General features: G+C 47.5%; 4 protein-coding genes across 4 annotated transcripts; 3 read left to right on the top strand and 1 right to left on the bottom strand.

Moving 5' to 3' along the window:
• The first annotated feature begins 885 nt into the window (after positions 1-885).
• On the top strand, positions 886-2,361 carry EDB91DRAFT_1123768 (P-loop containing nucleoside triphosphate hydrolase protein). Its single transcript, XM_041318332.1, has 2 exons — positions 886-1,157; positions 1,183-2,361. Exons 1-2 carry the CDS (start codon positions 907-909, stop codon positions 2,021-2,023), a joined length of 1,092 nt encoding a protein of 363 aa, XP_041179019.1. The 5' UTR covers positions 886-906; the 3' UTR covers positions 2,024-2,361.
• A 1,669-nt stretch (positions 2,362-4,030) lies between these two features.
• EDB91DRAFT_1236553 (uncharacterized protein) lies at positions 4,031-8,080 on the bottom strand (the record flags this gene model as incomplete). Its single annotated transcript, XM_041321473.1, has 7 exons — positions 4,031-4,176; positions 5,461-5,551; positions 5,582-5,736; positions 5,804-7,228; positions 7,257-7,544; positions 7,596-7,854; positions 7,940-8,080. The coding sequence occupies 7 exons, from the start codon at positions 8,078-8,080 to the stop codon at positions 4,031-4,033; spliced, it is 2,505 nt and encodes an 834-aa protein (XP_041179018.1).
• A 535-nt stretch (positions 8,081-8,615) lies between these two features.
• EDB91DRAFT_1246804 (uncharacterized protein) lies at positions 8,616-9,528 on the top strand (the record flags this gene model as incomplete). The annotated part of the gene is made up of 3 exons (XM_041322711.1): positions 8,616-8,805; positions 8,860-9,065; positions 9,121-9,528. The coding sequence occupies 3 exons, from the start codon at positions 8,616-8,618 to the stop codon at positions 9,526-9,528; spliced, it is 804 nt and encodes a 267-aa protein (XP_041179017.1).
• Positions 9,529-10,800: 1,272 nt separating this feature from the next.
• On the top strand, positions 10,801-11,386 carry EDB91DRAFT_1020772 (uncharacterized protein; the record flags this gene model as incomplete). Its single annotated transcript, XM_041312559.1, has 2 exons — positions 10,801-11,067; positions 11,123-11,386. Coding segments are annotated over 2 exons (531 nt in total), but the record flags the coding sequence as incomplete, so codon positions are not given.
• Positions 11,387-20,670: the final 9,284 nt, after the last annotated feature.

The following is a 20,670-nucleotide window of genomic DNA, read 5'->3' as shown; positions in this document are numbered from 1 at the left end:
TTTCCTGTACGGGAGCCTGTGTCCATGGTTGAAGATGATGAAGGAGTTCGAGACTGAGAAGGAGGCGTTAAAGCGTAGTGCTGAGGAGGCTGCGAATAGGAGAGGGCGCAGAGAAGCGCAAGCACCATGACGCACTACAGAGTGTCAGTCGTACTTCCATCTGGCGAAGAACCCCAAGACCAATCTGACATCTCCCCACCCCCAAGGCCTCTTCGCCATCCTCCACAGCCGTATACCCCACCATCCCCCCAAAAACCAGCCGTTTTCATCGGGCTCATCATCTGTCCTCCTAAGTGGAGCGATGACACCCATATTCTCATTCCTCCTTTCGCGACTCATCGTTCTAGTCTCCGCAGGCGGCTCAGACGCAAGTATGATCAACAGCTACGGCGGACTCGTACTCGGCATCGCAGCCCTCGACAGGCTTCTCCTCGGTTCCGAATTCTTCGTTATGGAATCAGCGCCATGCGCTGGGTCACTCGTCTCCGCGACATCGCCTTTCAGCCGTGTTCTTAGCCAGGACAAGAGCTGGTTTGACCGTCCTGAGAACGGTGCAGCCAAGCTTCACCCAAGTCATCGTGAAAGATGGGGATGATGCGCGTACGCTGATCGCTTGTGGTGTTAGGCCAGATCGTTGCTGTTGGCGCAATGATGACTGTTGGACTTGTCTGGGCTATGGCTTGGGGGTGGCAGTTGACGCTTGTTGGACTGGCTATTGGGCCTGTTTTTGTTGGAGTTATGGGTCTGCAGACAGGTTTGATGGCGAAGTGCGAGGTGCGCAACTAAGAGGGCTCGTGAGGAGGTTGCGAGGGTGTACTACGAGGTGAGTTTTATCTTTGCTAGTTGTCATGAGTGACGTTCTGATTTGTTATCTAGTCGATTCTCAACGTCCGTGGTATTCGCGCTATGTCTCTTGAACCTGTTCTTCAGGCTCAATTCGACAAGGCCGCTTCAGCAGTGCTCTTTCCACTGGTGTACGCGGTGCATTCGTCGAGGGGTGTTCTTACTGGTGTAGCCAGTGCTCTCATCTACTTGGCCGAAGCGCTTCTCTTCTACGTCGGCGCTGTCCTCATCGCTAAGGGCACATACACATACCTCCAAATGTGCCAAGTCCTCAACCTCGTCGTGTTCACCGTCTCCATTGGCTCCCAACTCATGTCCTTCACTCAACGCATCGCCAAGTCCTGTCCTCGTCACGCACGATCTTCACGAGCTCATCAAACTAGACACAACCTGCAGCTCCGAGTCTCAGGGTATCCTCCGCCCTAGGGTGGAAGGCAATCTCGTCTTCAACAACGTATCATTCTCTTACCCCACCAACCTTGATGTATCCGTCCTGAACAAGATGTTCTTGCGCATCGCAGATGGAGAATGTGTTGCCATCGTAGGCGCTTCTGGATGTGGCAAATCAACTGTCGCATCCCTCCTCCAACGGCTCTATGAACCCACCTATGGCATGATCTCAGTAGGCCTCAACGAGCTCCGCGCGACAGATATCAACCACCTCCGTGACCACGTCGTCGTCAGCCAATTTCTCAACCTCTTCGACGCCAGCATCCGTGAAAACATCGCATACGGACGAGCAGGCGAGGATATCGGGATGAGCGACGCAGACGTCGAAAGGGCAGCACGTGCTGCAAACGTCCATGACTTCATCATGTCGTTACCACAAGGGTATGACACCCTCATAGGGGAGAACGCATCTCTAGTCTCGGGTGGTCAAGCCCAGCGCCTCCAAATCGCTCGCGCACTCGCACGCCCAGCCAAGATTCTCATTCTAAACGAATGTACCTCAACGCTGGATGGTGCGAACCAGACAGCTATATTGGAGACAATACGTGCTGCCAAGGTTGGGAAGACTACTATCATGGTGATGCATAAGGTGCCTGTGATGAAGATATGTGATCGGGCGCTTGTTGTTGAAGATGGGCAGGTGCGCGAGTCAGGGACTTATGAGAGTTTGATGGAGCACAAGGGGGTATTTGCGAGGCTTGCGAATAGGGGCGAGTGGGTTAGCGAGTAGTCGCTGGCTCGACTCTGAGTTTCTTTCTTTCCTTCTTTCACCCACATTCACTTTTTTCTTTTTCTTTTTCTTGTTTTCTTTCTTATTTTCTCTAACGTTATACCGCGATAGATAGCATTCTCGCTATTGTTTTTGCTTTCTTTCTTCACTGCTTTATGACTGGGCGCATATGACATTTTCATGACTACGCATTTGTAGTACTACCACAATCATTCATTTGTACTTTAGTTATTATCAAGGAATCTATATGTTGTACCAAACCTTGCTTGCAGAGTTTTTTTTGGATGATCGACGTAACAGTGCATCAGGGGAATGGCCAGTCATCGGGGGAATGCAATTACTCGTGTTTATAAGGTCTACCACCAGGGTTTCTGGGAACCTCGATTGTGGAAGATATCAATCTCATTCAGGAATTTTCCATAATGATTCCCGCCCACCAACCACCCCATAACGCATCTGATTCTGAATGCAAACTGCTTAAATACACCGTTTGAATTGAAAGCTACATATCGCCATGTGCCTATGATACAACTCATGGTGTGCGGAGCCATGGCTAATGAGCCAAGTGGGTGGGCAGTACTGTAGGGTGGGCACTTTGACGAGCGATCAATCAAGCTATTGATTAACTTACTTAACCACAACTGGTAAGATAGGCCTCATCCAAACCCATCTACATCACATGATGTGACATTTTTGTGATGTTCTGTTACATCATGTGACCTTGTTTGAGCGCCACCGTACATTTCTTGACATAAGTGTCCATAGATATTTTGGGATAGGATTCCGAGTCATACGATAGGGACGGTATGAATTTAATGAATGTTGCCATGCTTGCTTACCATCGAGTCCTTTTCTATAGGCGTCCATGAATCTCAACGAGCAAGTGGAAAAACTGGCATCGCATAGTGTCAGCACACTGCCGCATCTTGGAATCAAGATTCACAAATAGGGACTCACCGGTGAATGGCAAGCAGAGGAACCAAGTCCAAAGACTGAAGGACATTCTGTTCAAGATCGGCTTCTTTTGACGACGCAGGAAGTTTGTGATAGATTCATTCCGAGTAGCCCCAACATTGCTCGATATAATTCAGCTCACAGTGAAATTTAGGAAAGACCATTTGTAGTGTGTGAGAGTGGTGGATTTGTAGGGTAGGCTCTGGAGAAGGGTGCCATCTTTAGTTTAATTTTAGTCTTAGTACTCCAGCCAGCACAATAAAAATTGATGTTTCCTTACATTCTCATGGCTTGTGTGGCTTAACTTTCTCTTCTTCTGGCTGCTTTAATTGTAGGCTTTCAAATTTGCAATTTGAGAAGGCCTTTTGCGAGGCATAATGGTTTTGGCGACGCTGAGTTATTGGTGCATTGACACCGCTGTCACACTGTACAGCCACAATGTAACAAGGCAGCAGTACCTCAATCACTATAAAGACTACTACTCATTCACAAATGCAAAATAAGGAATTCTGTTCCATCAGATTGCCCGCACCATGCATACGAACAATCTGATGGAATGGATTCTCTTAAAAGTGTCTCTACAAACATCCTTAGGCATTGTAACGCAAATGTCACGAAAAGTCATGTGATCTACATGTATTTGAATGAGGCCTATCTTACATAATTGATTAATTACCATACAAGGCAGGTGCTGGTACTAGTGTTGCCGCGAGGCGAATCGAATTGAGGTGGAAATTTTGGGTAAATCGAGACAGTTCTGGTGATGTGTTACCTCATCTATGTTTGGACTTGTCTTGAGAGACGCTTGAGAGATGCTTGAGAGCAATACTTTTGGGATAGTTCAGGGACACTCTCGTACACATGCACACCATACTTTTTTGGTATTTATGACTCTCGTACAAAGTACACACCATAATTTATGGCTCTCGGAGATGCAGTGCGCCAAAACCTTGCAGTTATCAGGCCAAGATCAAGAGATAGGCTCACGATATGATTGAGATATCAGATCAGAATGATAACTGCGCTACTAGTAGTACATGAAAATCAAGCTGTCTAGGTTTCTGAGATCACTGATAGTGAGTGGTACAGTTCTTTGTCCACAAAATTATTCAAGAAATAATCGTCGAACACCTCCAGTGAGTTCCCAGAATTCACATCCTTGCCCAATGGTCCTTGATAGACAGGTATAATCTCCACCGCTGTCATATACTGGATCCGAGCACCCCCAATACCACCTATGAGCATCCCTACCCCCGACCCGACCCCCTGTTTCCCCATCCGCTCCATTCCTCCTTCCCCGACAATGCACAAAGTGCATCTCAGCAGGATTAGCCCTGCTACCTCTGCCTGACCCCATTCCACTTTTCCGACACTACCCCTATGTCCTCCGACCCCATACCCCTTCCATCTGATCCTACCTGGGGTTCTGCTCCTCTGCCCTATCGGTCCGCCCGATCCTATTCCTACTCCCTCCACTTTTCTGACCCACACGGATCTGTCAGTTCCACTTGTATTCCCCCACCTGACTAACAGTCTGTCTGACCGCCTCACTGGTCCACTCCTAGACTAGGAACCACTCAACTGGTCCTATCCCCATTTAGTATCATAGTTCCGCTTTTCGGATCACTGGTAATCCCTATACCCTAGCGATTCTGATCCATCGCGTACATACTGTTCCCCAAGCCTTATTCTTGTATGTCTCAGTCATCCTATTGTAATCCTGTACACTCAGCACATAGCCTTCTGCTATGCTATGCTCATCACTTAGAGTATACAAACATATGTACAATTGTCTGTAGATACTCAGTCTGAATATTACCTTTTCTAAGCCCTGCTCTTCTGTTCTTTGACTTGGGCCTGATCCTAGTCAACTCCTGTTAAAAGCCAGCCTAGGGGATTGACTCCCTAGGTCGGCCATCCTGCGATCCTGCGATCCTGCGATCCTCCATTCCTCCGATCCTCCGTTCCTCCGATCCTCCGATCCCCCGATCCCCCGATCCCCCGATCCCCCGATCCCCCGATCCCCCGATCCCCCGATCCCCCGATCCCCCGATCCCCCGATCCCCCGATCCCCCGATCCCCCGATCCCCCGATCCCCCGATCCCCTGTTCCCCCATTCCCCCGCTTCCCTGTTCCTCCGTCCCTCCACTCCTCTGACTTCCCGTGCGTCGGAACTAGACCCCGCACTCTTGCATCCATCCCCTCCGTTCCGCTCTGCTTCGGACTTCATCCAAGCAGTTCCTTCCGCTCCGCTTCTACTGTTGGTTCCAACTGCAGTAGTCTCCTGCCTCCCTCCTGTCGGGTGGAACAACCCCCCCTGACTTTCCCGCACTCACCTAGTAGTCCGTTGGTCCTCCATTCAGAGGACCCCCATTCCAATGTCCTGTCGGAACCCATAGAATTCGTGTTGAACTACATTCTGAAATTAGGGGCATGTACTTGGGTAAGGGGCGCAGCGTACGAGCTGAAGCCAAGCCCCTCACACTCCGCTTTACCCCTGAGCACGGTCTTAACAACCGCGTGCGTAACGTCTGTGAGAGGAATTATGGATCCGCGTCTGATCACCCTCTCCGACTGTGAATATCAAGTATAAGATCATCTGACCATCCACATGCCCATAGATGGCTCGGGGCCAGGCACGATGAAGTCAAAATGTTGGATATATAACAGCACCTGAGACAAGCACTCAGGGAGCTGCGCAAGGGAACCTTTGGGGAGGGTTGGCTGGAATATGGCTCGTACTTGAGCGACATAAGACCCTGCAGAGCAATATCAAGTATCAGGAAGTGTCACCACCGGTAAATTTAGAATATGCGCCATCGTTACCACCATTAACCCTCTGGTTAAATAACACAGCATCGCAGTTCCCTCTAGGAAAATTACTGGAAGGTGGCTCAGTGTGAATTTGTTGGCTTGGCATGATTCTGTGGGTGTGGAATGTGGAATGTAACTGGATGTGAAATTTCAACCATGTGTTGAATGATAGCTGGCCAGAGAGTGTGCAACCATTGTGGGTCGCGTAGAGGTGTAAAGTATGGGAAAAATCAGCGATATCGTATAACAACTGCAGTTGAGATGCATCGAGGCGGTTGCGATCTGCTTTCACAGTCACATTGAAAGCAATCCGTGCATTGTCCAACAAAATACCCTTCAAGAAATGATTGTGAACAGGGCGCGGTGCTTGTAGATGTAGCTGGGTGGCTGTATTTGCATTGGAGACCCAAGCAAAAGTAGGATCTATCTCCGTACTAGTGATCTCTTCATCCTCCATGGCGATGGTGTTGATGAGTGGGTCCCGACCAGGTGTAGATAAAGACAAGGATAACAGTGTATAGAGATCGAACAGCCAAATGGTTTCCTCCTGATCAAGGATGCAGGTGATCTGCAAGACGAAGTCTCTCTGATGACTCGTGCGTTCAAATGGATGTTTGTAGTGAGTTATTAAAAGACGTTCTGATACATCTGCTGTCCACTGCATGAGTGAACCGACATGGGAGATTGCATGAGTGAAACTTTGCATGAGTTCCAGTTTCGGAATGAAAAAGTCGTCCTTAGCACCGCTCTTTCCCCATCGTGCCTCTGCGTCGAGGATAGCCTGCTTATTATCATGGAAGTCCTGAAGTGATTGAGTCATGGAGGCAATGCTAGATTCAGTGTGAAGGGGATTCTGAGCAAGGTAAATAAAGTTGATCATTGCCCGCACAGCGCGGATGAAACCAGGGCTTGCCATACCCCACAGTGTCGGCATGATCATGCGCTGAATATCTCGGTGCTCTCGTCCTGTCATTTGGTTGACATGAGAGACACCCCTAGAGAAATGGCGCACACCAGTGCACTTGTGGTGACTCTTGAACTGTACGTTGAGTTCATGACCCATGATTTCCTTGATCCATTTAAGAACATGATTGAAAAAAAAGTTGTGCAGCGCATGCAGAATCTTTAGCATCAGGAATCTAGTGGGATTGGAGCGCCTCCAGTTTCTCCAGTACAGCAAGTGCACCCCGCTGAGATGAAGCTTTTTGGCCTCTCTAAGGTATGCAATGAGATCCCATGGGTCAACATGGTTGCAAAGCTGCTGGATAAGCGTGTAGGTGTCCAATCCGTTCCATGGAGGATGCAGTGTCTCATCGCCAAACTCTTTGTGGGTCGCTGTGGTGACGGGAGATGAGTTTTTCGTGATGCATGAGATCATCAATTGTTCAGGGAGATCAGCGATGTGGCTGATAAGAGGGGTGAAAACAGTAATGCACTCTGGCTGAGGGATCGACCATATACTCACCAACACTAGTTGCGACCTTCAAATTAGAACATATGAGGTGCATGCACTTGTGCCACAGACACACCTGGAGTAGAGTTTGAAAATTGGAGTTGACAATGAAAGTCAGTGTTGGCATGAATGCAGTACATCGCCACACATGTGACATAGCCTTCATGCAGACATCGGCCTGGATATTTCCGATGGTTAGAAATAATGGGTGCATCTGGAGGCCACCTGTGTGTCTTGTAACTGGGGTTTTGTCAGAGGCAGCAATGATCAGGACGATAGTTGCCCCTTGGGCAGTTGATTCTATTGTCAAGTATCAATTGCTCGAGTAACTCTAAACCAAAGCGCAACTACTCACCTGAATCTCCCATGCATCATCCAATGTCCAGAATTCTCCAATTTGGTGTTCTTGTCCTTGATAGATATAGTGAGGGTTGTAGCACATATGTTTCGCATAAACGGGGTTTGCGAAAAGCTGCTTTGTAACCTCCAACCTGTCCCTCCAAATGAGGTGAATTGGTTGTTCACTCTCGTAGCCCTTGAGCTTAAGTTTCGTACACTGCCATTTCGGCCCACAGCCCGGAAGCTGCTGCATGTAGAAGAACAACTCGTCCTTCAATTTGAATTGCGGTCACTCTCTTGTCTGGAACTGAAGTAGTATGTCAATTAAGTATCTACTTGATGACAATTAGACATACCCAATCTAACTTGAGAAATTTGTCAATCTGCGTCTGGGAAAGGTTCTCGACAAGGAATTTTGCGAGTGACCATTCACCCGGCCCATCAAATGGATACCATATATTAGTCTCTCTGGCTTGTTGAAGAGGATGGTCTCGCATTTCTTGAAATATATTTTGTGGAGGTGGTTGATCTGGAAGCAGGTAATGGTAGCCAGAGGTGGGGTGATACTTTGCTGATAAGTTTGTCTGCTCTGGTGGTCGCTGTAGAGACTGTGGTACTGGCAGCATTGATGCGTTAATCAGGTTCTCTGGCCAGCATGAGTCTGCACTATTTAGATGCTCAATTATTGCCTCAGACAATTGGTATTGTTTCTTGCAGTTAGGACACAGGGCGACAGCAATGTTGAAGGGCGAACTGGAGAAAGAGATTGAGAAAGAGATCAGTGAGTCATTTAACACCACATAGTACTGCTCCCTTTTCTGCAAACTCTGCAAACTCAGAGTCCGGTTCCTCATGCTGAAAACTGGGGTTATATGGATCGTGCAAGTGGTGCTGAGGATATGCCATTGGAGTGACTAGAGTTACCACCAGTACTTGCTACACTTTGCACAACACTCGAAAAAGCACTAAGTCCTTGAAACTCTGACCGTTGATTACTGCTCAACACCGTTGAGTGACTGCCAGACATCAGTTATGTATCCTCCAGAGTTTATGTTCCATGATATATCGAGCGGCGAAACCCTGCAAACCAATCCATTGCATAACCAAAAGTCTAGTCCAATTCTCCAAAAGGTTGATTATGCTGAAGCTTTCACTTGCGTCTACCATGATAGCCCCCCAAGCTCTTCTCCACCTAGCAGCCTTTGTCCCTTGTCACCCCCAAGTACTCATCATATCATCTCAAATATCAGAAAATACTCAAATCAAATCTTTGCAGCATCTGTCACTTCCTTTGGACATGCCGATGTCGGTCCACCTACTATGAAAAGGCGGGGTGGAATACATCATTCAAAACAGATTTCGCAGTCCAGCTACCACCCTTATGTCTGGAGGGTTCCCCCCACTCCACAGGCTGAGCGTAAGATGGCAAGCGTGATGGGAAGATTGACTGGCAGTACAGATTCGGACCTTGACGATGATACAGTATTCTACTATATTTTATGCTCCAACTCTCAGTGATATATCATCATGTCTCTAGGCTTGCAAAATATTTTCTCAGGGCTTGCAGTGGTTGTCCTCTGAAGGTATTCGCCGTGCTGCTTATTACAAGGAAGCAGAACTTGAACACCACCGGCATCTTTCAATGGCTTTGGTTTGGGAGGCAGAGAAGCTCTCGAGGCTCAAAAAATTCATTGATTGTGAGCAGCAGGAGCAGGAGGAACAAACCACTCGGGCATTTGAGGAGGCAGCGCTCTTTGTACGCATGGTGGCTGATCGTGACACAGAGCGTGCTTCCCAGGATCTCGAGTTCATCACTTCAATTCAACAGGAAGAGGCGGCAAGGGTCAAACAGTTGAATGATGAGCTTGATGAGCTCGATATATTCCTTCCCTTGGACCTACCAACTTCGGACTTTGAAGGACAGGGCCAAAGTGAATCAAAGTAGGAATCTATTTTTATTAGCCAATACCAAGGTAAGCTTCGTGCTTTCATATGGTAGCATGCGCTTATCTATTGGTCAGGTGTACATACCACGCAATATGTGATTAGATAATTGTAAGGTGGTACTTAAGCAAACTTCTTTTCCTACTTTTGACCATTTAGTATGTTGACGTTCTTTATTTGTAGTTTGTACAACTACAATTATCACTGAATGTAGCACTTTGTTTTTGCTTTACGAAGATGTCGTTAACGTTCGTGCACTGATTATCAACTGATTGTTGTTCTGTCACTTAACCACGATGTCCACAAGCCAAAACGCGCCCTCTAGACCTTGGCAAAGAGTTGTGCAGGTGAGTACTTTGGAATCCATCTGTCACTAGTAGTACACTAACTCATGACACAATGACTCGCAGGATGTTCTGATTGTTTGACAACCAGGGCTTAACATTGCAGGTCGGTCATCAGCGGACCAACTTGGCTGTGCGTCAGAGATACCAGAGTCGATAAACACGCCTGAACTACCCCCTCACATCTATCCTCCCCCCATCTTCTTGCACGACAGCTACACATCTATTCTGCCTGATTTCCAGAACAACATAGCTCCACCGAGATCATCCTGTTTTACTGGAACAGCTCCCCACACTACGGGACCTGATTGGGTCCAATGTACATTGGCACCTGATGGTGATGTCGCATCTTGATATCGTATGGTATACACGTATTTGCCTCTTCGCGGCACTGAAAGATCTCATCAGGAATTTACCGACAGTGTTGTGTTTGTAAGTCTTATTTTATATATTCTGAATTGTAGTTAATCATATGTTAGAGAGACGAGACTACAGGAATACAGAAATCTACAACACAACGATACCACCTTCCCCCTGTTAGACCCCTGAGGGAGTCGCTCGTGTCAGATTCAGAGCCGACGCCAATTGCTACCACCCCTCACCCCTCTGCATTGTCGACAGTTGCTGTGGGTACCGCTGCAGGACCTTTGGTCAACAAAGAAAAATCAAAAAAGGTTGTGAAGAGCGCTAAGGACTCTGTAATCACAGAAACACTGAATCGGTGTGCTTTCCATGATTTGTCTAGTCAATTGACTGTGGTAGAACGTGCACTTACTGACGTGTGTTCGCTCATTATCACCAAAAATGAGTTCTTCGTGCTACAACTAGGGTACTACCAGGCGCTAATGGTATCACTATTAGACTCGGACCCAGTGTTTAGATACTTAATTGACATACTACTTCAGTTCCAGACAAGAGAGCGACCGCAATTCAAATTGAAGGACAAGTTGTTCTTCTACATGCAGCAGCTTCCGGGCTGTGGGCCGAAATGGCAGTGTACGAAACTTAAGCTCAAGGGCTACGAGAGTGAACAACCAATTCACCTCATTTGGAGGGACAGGTTGGAGGTTACAAAGCAGCTTTTCGCAAACCCAGTTTATGCGAAACATATGTGCTACAACCCTCACTATATCTATCAAGGACAAGAACACCAAATTGGAGAATTCTGGACATTGGATGATGCATGGGAGATTCAGGTGAGTAGTTGCGCTTTGGTTTAGAGTTACTCGAGCAATTGATACTTGACAATAGAATCAACTGCCCGAAGGGGCAACTATTGTCCTGATCATTGCTGCCTCTGACAAAACCCCAGTTACAAGACACACAGGTGGCCTCCAGATGCACCCATTATTTCTAACCATCAGAAATATCCAGGCCGATGTCTGCATGAAGGCTATGTCACATGTGTGGCGATGTACTGCATTCATGCCAACACTGACTTTCATTGTCAACTCCAATTTTCAAACTCTACTCCAGGTGCGTCTGTGGCACAAGTGCATGCACCTCATATGTTCCAATTTGAAGGTTGCAGCTTGTGTTGGTGAGTAGACTCATTTTTTGTCCTACTGTCGACATGGTCGCTGATACCCGCTGCCATCACCCAAGGTCAAGCATTTTGCCTCCCAACTCGGACTATGTGTGGCTTGAGGGGGAGTGTTGGAATAACAAGTGTGCCCGCAGCCAAGGCAGCACCATTGTTCGCTCTTGTTTCATTTATCATTTCCAGCAACTCGTATCTTTCAATTGTGCCTTCTTGTCTTTCCGTTTATCCTTTTGTACTTACTGAATCCCTTTTGATTGCTTGGGCAAGTGCCCCATATCTCTTGTTACAGTCTCATTTACTTATTCATTTGCACGAGGTCACTTGAAGCCTATTTAGTTCACACAGATTTCGTACTCGAACCTCAGACATTTGCATTCATGTGCAACGACTGAGGTAAGACACACCATTACCTTACTTTTACCTTTACTCACACTACGTCAGAGTATCTGTTGTCAACAGGTAATATATGAGACATTTGCATTCACGCACAACGACTGAGAGTATCTGTTGTTAACAGATCCGCGAGATATTGTATTTATCTTTTAGGTTATGAGCCCTGAGCTCTGATAGCCTTACATCTCACCTTTCACTGCAAAAACAATCCAAATCTCGCAATGTCCACTGCCATTCCTGTCACAATGGACACCCTTCTGTCAAACGTACCGAAGCTCGATATTAAGGGCTCAAACTGGGCTATCTTCTCATTGTGCTTTCAAGTTGCTGTCAAGGCCAAGGAGTTATGGAAGTTTTTCGACGGATCTTGTCCCCGTCCTGCTTCGCCCATAACTACCACAGAAACCACTGCATTAGCCCAGTGGCAAAAGAACGAGAACCTCGTGAAACATTTACTCACCCAACAAATTCCTGACTCCACGGCTCTTCATGTTTGCAACCTCATGTTAGAATAACCAAGTGAACCAAGCCACAAGTGAGCTAATGAGAGTGAACAGGACTATAGTCCAGTGTCAGTTGCTATTGTGTTGTGTAAACTAATGAGTATACTATACCTATAGTCCAGTGTCAGTTGCTAAAGAGCAACCAACACAGGACTTGCTACCTATGGGCGAGTCTATGTAAACAAGTGTAAACACTGCCTAAGTAAGTAAGGAATTCACATCACATGCTAAGTAAGAGTCCAATAGAGGAAGCAACATCATAACACAAATAACTCGCACCATAAGGTGCTCAATCACCACAACTAACACCTCGCCGATGTCGCAACCATGTGGGCAGAAATTGTTCGTGAATACACAGAGAAGGGCGCATATGCACAAACTGACCTTCAGACTAAATTCCTCAAGTCGAAATGTGTCGCCGGAAGTGATGTGCGTCAGTTCCTGGATGAACTGCACACAAAACACGATGAACTATCCACAGTTGGCATCCAGATCAAGGAGAAGGATTATTGGTCTACCATCATTCAATCTCTCCCAAATCACTTAGCCGCGTTCGCATCTGAACAGCTTGCCACTGCCTGCCTTTATAGCACCAGCAAAACCATAGACCCTGACATTCTGATCTCTCTGATTATTGAAGAGTTGGAACGACAAAACCGCAAGGATGGTCGCCCATTGCATGGTAATACCTCCACATGTTCTGGAGGAACAAATGAGGCTATGGCGCTAACTGAAGCCCCTCATTGTGAACGGAGCAATTTCCGTGGCGGAAATAGAGGATCGAACAGTGGTAGGAACACTGGAAATCGTCAGCGTCCACCATGCTGGAACTGCAGCTCACGCGAGCATTTCAAAGCTTGCTGTCCTGAGCCTGACAAAACAGCAAACAGCAATGCTGGTGCAGCCAGAGGCTCTGCAAATGCCACTGCTGAGGACAACTCCAAGGATGATGGAGTTTTCACTATTGACTATCCCACAGATTCCGAATCCTTGTGCTCCATCCCCAACCTCCTATCTATGGAGTCATCTGATGATGACGCTGAAGAACGATCAAACTTCGCTGTCAGCAATGACAACTGGTTCTCGGAGGTAGATGAAGATGACTTGCCTTCACCAGGTGATTGGGAGACTGAGTCAGCAGCTCCTAGCTATGGAAGTGACACAGGTTCTTTCATAGACCTAGGCACACCTCACATGGAGGATGAATTTGCTGCTAAAGTAAGCAATGGGCACGAAGATAGTGCCATTGTTGAGCTGTGTGATTCTGGAACTACGCGTCACATCTTGCCGTACTGAAACCATTTCGAAACTCTATCTGCCATCCCACCCAAACCCTTCATTGCTGCAAATACACAGCATTTGAACACCACAGGAATCGGCGAGCTCGTCATTGAAGTTCCTAATGGGGTAGACGTCTCTAAACTGTGTTTAACAGAAGTACTATACTCACCAGAAGTCAGGTATACCCTCATATTGATCGGTCATTTGGACAACCTTGGCTACTCCACTACATTTGCCAACAGCACCTGCACCATCCATGACCCCTCCGAAAATGTAGTCGGTAGTATTGCAAAAACCAAATGAGGACTTTATTGTGTTGTCCACGATAGCGAGGTGGGAAATGCAAATGTAGCAGATAAAACCATCACCGTCATGGAGCTACACAGGCATATGGGCCATATAGCACCCAGTACTGCCTGGCGTCTAGCAGAAAATGGCCTGGTAACCGGTGTCAAAATTGACATGACATCTGGAGAGCCTACATTCTGCGAGTCATGCATTTACGCAAAGGCTACACACAAACCCATGGCCAAAGCCCATCAAGGAGAATGAGCAGTGGATTTTGCGGGTGAAGTTCACACCAATCTATGGGGTCCATCACCAGTCCCCACCCTAGGAGGTCATTGTTATTACATTAGTTTCACTGATGACAAAACCTGACTCACCTATCTACACCTCCTGCGCCAGAAGAGCGAGGCGTTCCAGGCATACAGAGATTTCGAGAGCTGGTGCAGCACCCAGCACAACACTCATGTCAAGATCTTGCATTCTGACCGAGGGGAAGAGTACCTAGGCAAGGAATTCTCCTTGCATCTCAAATCTGCTGGTATGGTGCACAAACTCACCATACACGACACCCCACAGCATAATGGGGTGGCTGAGCACCTCAACCGCACCTTATTAGAGAAGGTGTGGGCTATGCAGCATGCCAGTGGTCTGCCACAGTGGCTCTGGGGCGAGGCTGTACGCCATGCCGTCTGGTTAAAGAATCACACTCCCACAAAAGCCCTTGATGGACTTACACCCCTTGAAGCAGTGACAGGCAAGAAGCCTGATTTATGGAATGTTCGCCCTTGGGGCTCCTGTGTTTGGGTAAGAATTGAGGGTGGCACCAAGCTTGGTGGGTGCATTGAAGAAGGCCGATTGGTAGGCATTGACGATGCAAGCTCAAACAGATGCCGTGTGTACTGGCCGATCAAGAAGACAGTCACTGTTGAGAGGAACATCTATTGGGACAAATCTGATGTTGAGCTGGCTTCTCATGAGGGGGAGGAAGAAAATGAGGTACCTAACACGATGATGCCAACTGCTCAACCTACCCCACCACCAACAATTTCCAAAGCACCAAAACCCATCATCCCCTCCAAAATCCCTGTCCTATCGACCTCGCTGGTACTCGATATGGTTGCAAAATGAGTTAGAAAACCGAGTCAATGTGTCCTTGACATCATCAATGGAAGTGGCCCCATCTCCAAAGGTGTTCAAGTTGCCAGAAGTCATGGAGGAAAGAGCTGTATCTAAGGAGGAGGATGCGGTCAATGCCCTATGGCAATTTTGGAGGACGAGGACCACTCTGCAGAGATAGCTCTAGCACTAAGTGAGTTTACCACTGACGCTGAAGCGTTAGAACCTACCACCCTGGGGGAAGCAAAATGCCACCCAGATTGGCCTCAATGGGAAGCTGGCATTTGGGAAGAGTGGGCAACACTCCAGACTGGAGGCACATGGGAACTTGTAGACCTCCCAAATGGTGCGAACCTCGTTGGTTCCAAGTGGGTTTTTTGGGCAAAGAAAGATGCCGCTGGAAACATTGTCCGCTACAAGGCCCGATTAGTCGCACAAGGATACTCGCAGGTTCCTGGCGTGGATTACTTTGACACCTATGCACCTGTAGCCAACCTTGCTTCTATCAGAACTGTCCTTGTCCTCTCAGCTGTTAAGACCGTGCTCAGGGGTAAAGCGGAGTCTGAGGGGCTTGGCTTCAGCTTGTATGCTGTGCCCCTTACCCAAGTACATGCCCCTAATTTCAGAATGTAGTCCAACACGAATTTTATGGGTTCCGACAGGACGTCAGAACGGGGTCCTCTGAAGGAGGGCCGACAGACTACTAGGTGAGCGCAGGAAAGTCGGGCAGGGGTTGTTCCGCCCGACAGGAGGGAAGCAGGAGACTACTACAGTCGGAACCAACGGTAGAAGCGGAGTGGAAGGAACTGCTTTGGATGAAGTCCAAAGCAGAGCGGAATGGAGGGGATGGGTGCAAGAGTGTGGGGTCTAGTTTCGACGCACAGGAAGTCGGAGGAGCGGAGGGACAGAGGAACAGGGGAACAGGGGAGTGGGGGAACAGGGGAAATGGGGGAACAGGGGAACAGAGGAGTGGGGGATCGCAGGATCGCAGGATGGCCGACCTAGGGAGTCAATCCCCTAGGCCGGCTTTAACAGGAGTTGACTAGGATCAGGCCCAAGTCAAAGAACAGAAGAGCAGGGCTTAGAAAAGGTAATATTCAGACTGAGTATCTACAGACAATTGTACATATGTTTATATACTCTAAGTGATGAGCATAGCATAGCAGAAGGCTATGTGCTGAGTGTACAGGATTACAATAGGATGACTGAGACATACAAGAATAAGGCTTGGGGAACAGTATGTACGCGATGGATCAGAATCGCTAGGGTATAGGGATTACTGGTGATCCGAAAAGCGGAACTATGATACTAAATGGGGATAGGACCAGTTGAGTGGTTCCTAGTCTAGGAGTGGACCAGTGAGGCGGTTGGACAGACTAACAGTCGGGTGGGGGAATACGAGTGGAACTGAAGGACTCCGTGGGTCAGAAAAGCGGAGGGAGTAGGAGTAGGATCGGGCAGACCGATAGGGCGGAGGAGCGGAACCCCAGATAGGGTTGGATGGAAGGGTTATGGGGTCAGGGGAGATAGGGGTAGTGTCGGAAAAGCGGAACAGGGTCGGGCAGAGGTAGCAGGGCTAATCCTGCTGAGATGCACTTTGTGCATTGTTGGGGAAGGAGGAATGGAGCGGATGGGGAAACAGGGGGTCGGACCAGGGGTGGGGATGTTCACAGGTGGTATTGGAGGTGCTCGGATCCGGTATATGACATCAGCACGCTTAGACCTTGAACTCCATCAAATCGACATCAAAGGGGTGTATCTTAATGGAGAACTCACCAAAGATGAAGTCATATACATGCGTCAGCCTCCCAGATTCGAATCAAAAGAACATCCTAATCAGGTCTGTTGGCTACACAAGACCCTGTATGGGCTAAAGCAAAGTGGACGAATGTGGTATCAGAAGTTAGTAGAGATATTGGCCGACAAGCTCAGACTTACACAATGCAATGTTGATCAGGCTGTATTCTTCTCATGGTCAGCATTCGGTGAGCTCATCGTTGTCATGGTTCACATTGATGACTGCACCATTGGTGCTTCATCAATCCACCTCATCAAACAATTCAAGGACCAGATATGCATGAGAACTGCACTGGTTGTTAGGAATTGAAGTAACACGAAATCGCGAGAGTCGCACCCTTTCCCTATCCCAAAAATCATATCTCAACTCCATCATTTGACATTTCGGTTTTGAAGAGTTAAAACCTGTGTCCAATCCAATGGAGCCCAGTGCTAAGCTACACTCTGGTCAGTCCCCATCTACAGGCACTGAATATGCGGCTATGAAGCACATCCCTTACCACGAAGCTGTTGGGTCCCTAATGTATGTGTCCCTGGGTAGTCGCCCCGATATTTCATATGCCGTCACCACTGTCTCTCACTTCTCCAGCAACCCTGGCAGTGCACATTGGGATGCTGTGTGCTGCATATACTGATACCTTGCGGGTACAAAAGAGTTAAAGTTGATGTATGGAGGAGTAGAAAGTGTGCTGACAGGATATGCGGATGCGGATGGAAGCATGGTGGAAGATAGACGTGCAGTCTCAGGGTACACTTTCTTGATTGATGGAGGAGCATTTTCCTGGTCATCAAAATGCCAAGAAATCATGTCATTATCTACCACTGAAAGCGAGTATATTGCAGTGACGCACGCCACCAAGGAAGCCCTATGGCTGCGCTCCCTCATTGGACAGCTTTTTGAACCGTTCACAGAGCCCATCACTCTCTTTTCCGATAATCAATCAGCAATCACTTTAACAAAAGACCACCAGTATCATGCACGAACCAAGCATATTGACATCAGATTTCACTTCATCCATTGGATAATCGAGGAAGGAAAACTCAGACTCATTTTTTGTCCTGCTGTCGACATGGTTGCTGATACCCTCACCAAAGCGCTGCCATCACCCAAGGTCAAGCATTTTGCCTCCCAACTCAGACTACGCGCAGCTTGAGGGGGAGTGTTGGAATAACAAGTGTGCCTGCAGCCAAGGCAGCGCCATTGTTCGCTCTTGTTTCATTTATCATTTCCAGCAACTCGTATCTTTCAATTGTGCCTTCTTGTCTTTCCGTTTATCCTTTTGTACTTACTGAATCCCTTTTGATTGCTTGGGCCAGTGCCCCATATCTCTTGTTACAGTCTCATTTATTCAGGTGCAGTTTGGACAACGACTCCGGGTTCAAAATTCCTGGTTCAAACCGCACATGATGACCGCATGTGATAGATTCAGATGGTGTGATAAATAATCGATAATATGTAATAATGTAGCATATGTATGCATGTCATATCCATCGCTGCACCCATGGATCTTGAAGCACAAACGCAACACAATCGACAACACAAAATCATGGTTATTATCATTACAGTTGTGGTCGCTCAAGTCGCACATCTATACCATCTTTTATTCTTATCCCACGCTGAAAGAATTCCTTACCACACATTCATCCTTACTGGCCAAGCATGGGTATATGAACTGATCAGTGGTCACCCAGACAGGATCAGACACAACTTCGGCATTGACCTTCAAATTTTTGATGAGTTGTTAGCAGTTCTTAACCAACATGGCTTCATCCAGTCCTGGAATGGGGTAACCATGTCAGAGCAACTTGGTATCTTTTTGTACACGTGTGTTACTGGACTCTTGTCTTGCCATGTCGGAGAAAGATTCCAGCACTCTCCTGACACGATTACAAGGTAAGTATGCCTACCTTTTTATATAACTAATAGTGTGCTGATTTTTGCAGATATTTTAAATGCATGCTCATGTTATTTTCATCAGCTCCCTTCTACACCTCAAACATCCGCTTCCCGGATCACAACACCCCACTTTCTGCAGCAATTCACACTGACCCACGATTCCGATTCTTCAATCACTGTATTGGTGCTGTTGACAGCACCCATATCCACGTTTTTGCGCCACTTGAAGACCATGTTGTCCTGCGCAACCGGAAAGGCTTCTTATCGCAGTACTGCCTGTTTATCTGCAACCTCGACTTTTTTTTCATTTACTCGCTCACAGGGTGGGATGGCTCAGTTGCTGATGCTTCCCTTTGGAATGACGTGTGCTCTCATGATTTGCGCATGCCTGAACACAAGTATCTTCTAGCTGACGCCAGCTTCAGTATGTGCGACGTGCTTCTTGTGCCTTATCAAGGTGTGCGCTACCACCTGAAGGAATGGTGCCAAGCTAATCTTGCATGAGTTCATTTTTTCTTAGTCTGTCTGTCTATTAATTTTTTTCTAGGCCTAAAGACCCAAAAGAGTTGTTCAACTTGCGACATGCTGCACTATGCAACATAATTGAACGGATATTTGGCATTATGAAGCGGCAATGGCGCATTTTAATATGCGTGCCTGAATACTCCATGGATATCCAGTCCCGGATCCCAGCAGCGCTTTGCGCCATTCACAACTTCATGCGAAGAACCAATGGTGATATATTTGATCTTGCCCTCAAGTACGAGCATGATCTTGCAGAGGATGATGGTGTTGGATCTGGGCCTGGCGCACATTCAGAGGGACCGGCGGATGCTGCTGAGCGCAGACGAGCAGATGCTCATAGGGACGCAATTGCACAAGCGATGTGGACTGATTATCTCGCAGAACGTGCACAAAGGGGACTCCCATTGCCATAGTTGTAGGTAATACATGAATTCTGTACCATGAAATGGTCTTGCTACAACACAATCATATATTCTTGCGAGTCAACTGATCGCTGTGGTGCACCACCGCAAAGCACTCGCTTCTCTTCCAACCACTTAAGCCTTGTCACCTCATCCAACGAGTAGAAAATGATCACCTGGTTCTCGTGTTCAGCTAGAAAGTTGGCAATGCCCAAGCACTCTTTGCTCATGAGGTTTGTATATTTATTGAGGAGGGAAATGGTGCTCCCAACATGTGTGGAAGGCTGTGGCTGCACTGGCGGCAGCACTGGGGCTAACACAAGATTCTTCTGCATCTCACGCACTACTTCAATGAGGCTCTTCATCATTTCAGTACCCTCCTGCTGTGCCAATAGTGTGGCAGATGGTGGCCGACTTCGCTTCTGGGAGCCTGGAACTGATGCAGGAGAAAGCACGCTGTGTTTTCGCTTTCCACAGCTTATGCTTGTCCATGCTGAGCCACCAGCAGAGGTAGACCCTTCAGTGGAAGGAGTGAGAAAGGTAGATGGAGGAATAGGTGGCTCAAGGTCCACTGAGGATGGTGGCGGCCCTGGAAGTTCATTATCTGTGGCTGGGGGGATGGAGGATAGTGTGTTGGCATTGGTGGCGGTGGTAGGTCGGAAGATGTACGAGCCTTTTGACTTGCTTGGCATCAACTGCTACATGATATCGAGGTGGTTGAAGCCCTTTGTTATGAAGGGCTTTGCGTGAGGATGTGACTGAAAACAATGTCAGTAGAGGGGCATGCATGCAGTCTATTGTGATGACTTACCTTTGTAAAGTGTGCCCAGACATCATCCTTTCTGTCCATGATACCCACTCCATGCTCATCACTCAAAGTAAAACCTGATGTACACTTGATTTCAATGACACTTTGGTATGCTTTCTTTAACTATAAAAATATATGTCATTGATTTGCTGGCAGCTGAAAGTTCACTGGAAACATACCGCTGTCCATTTATTCCTGCAAACTCCACCACTCTTTTCTGCACCCCTTTGATGTGGGTGTTTTGTCT

This window comes from Suillus paluster, assembly GCF_016628075.1.
Source record: "Suillus paluster strain FC165 chromosome Unknown EDB91scaffold_16, whole genome shotgun sequence".
Lineage (NCBI taxonomy): Eukaryota > Fungi > Basidiomycota > Agaricomycetes > Boletales > Suillaceae > Suillus > Suillus paluster.
This window is presented reverse-complemented; position numbering and strand designations above follow the sequence as displayed.

Coding starts and splice junctions, on each gene's coding strand:
- EDB91DRAFT_1123768 (XM_041318332.1), top strand. CDS start 907: ATGTCTCTTGAACCTGTTCTTCAGGCTCAATTCGACAAGGCCGCTTCA. Junction 1,158..1,182: donor TCCATTGGCTCCCAACTCAT/GTCCTTCACTCA, acceptor CGCATCGCCAAG/TCCTGTCCTCGTCACGCACG.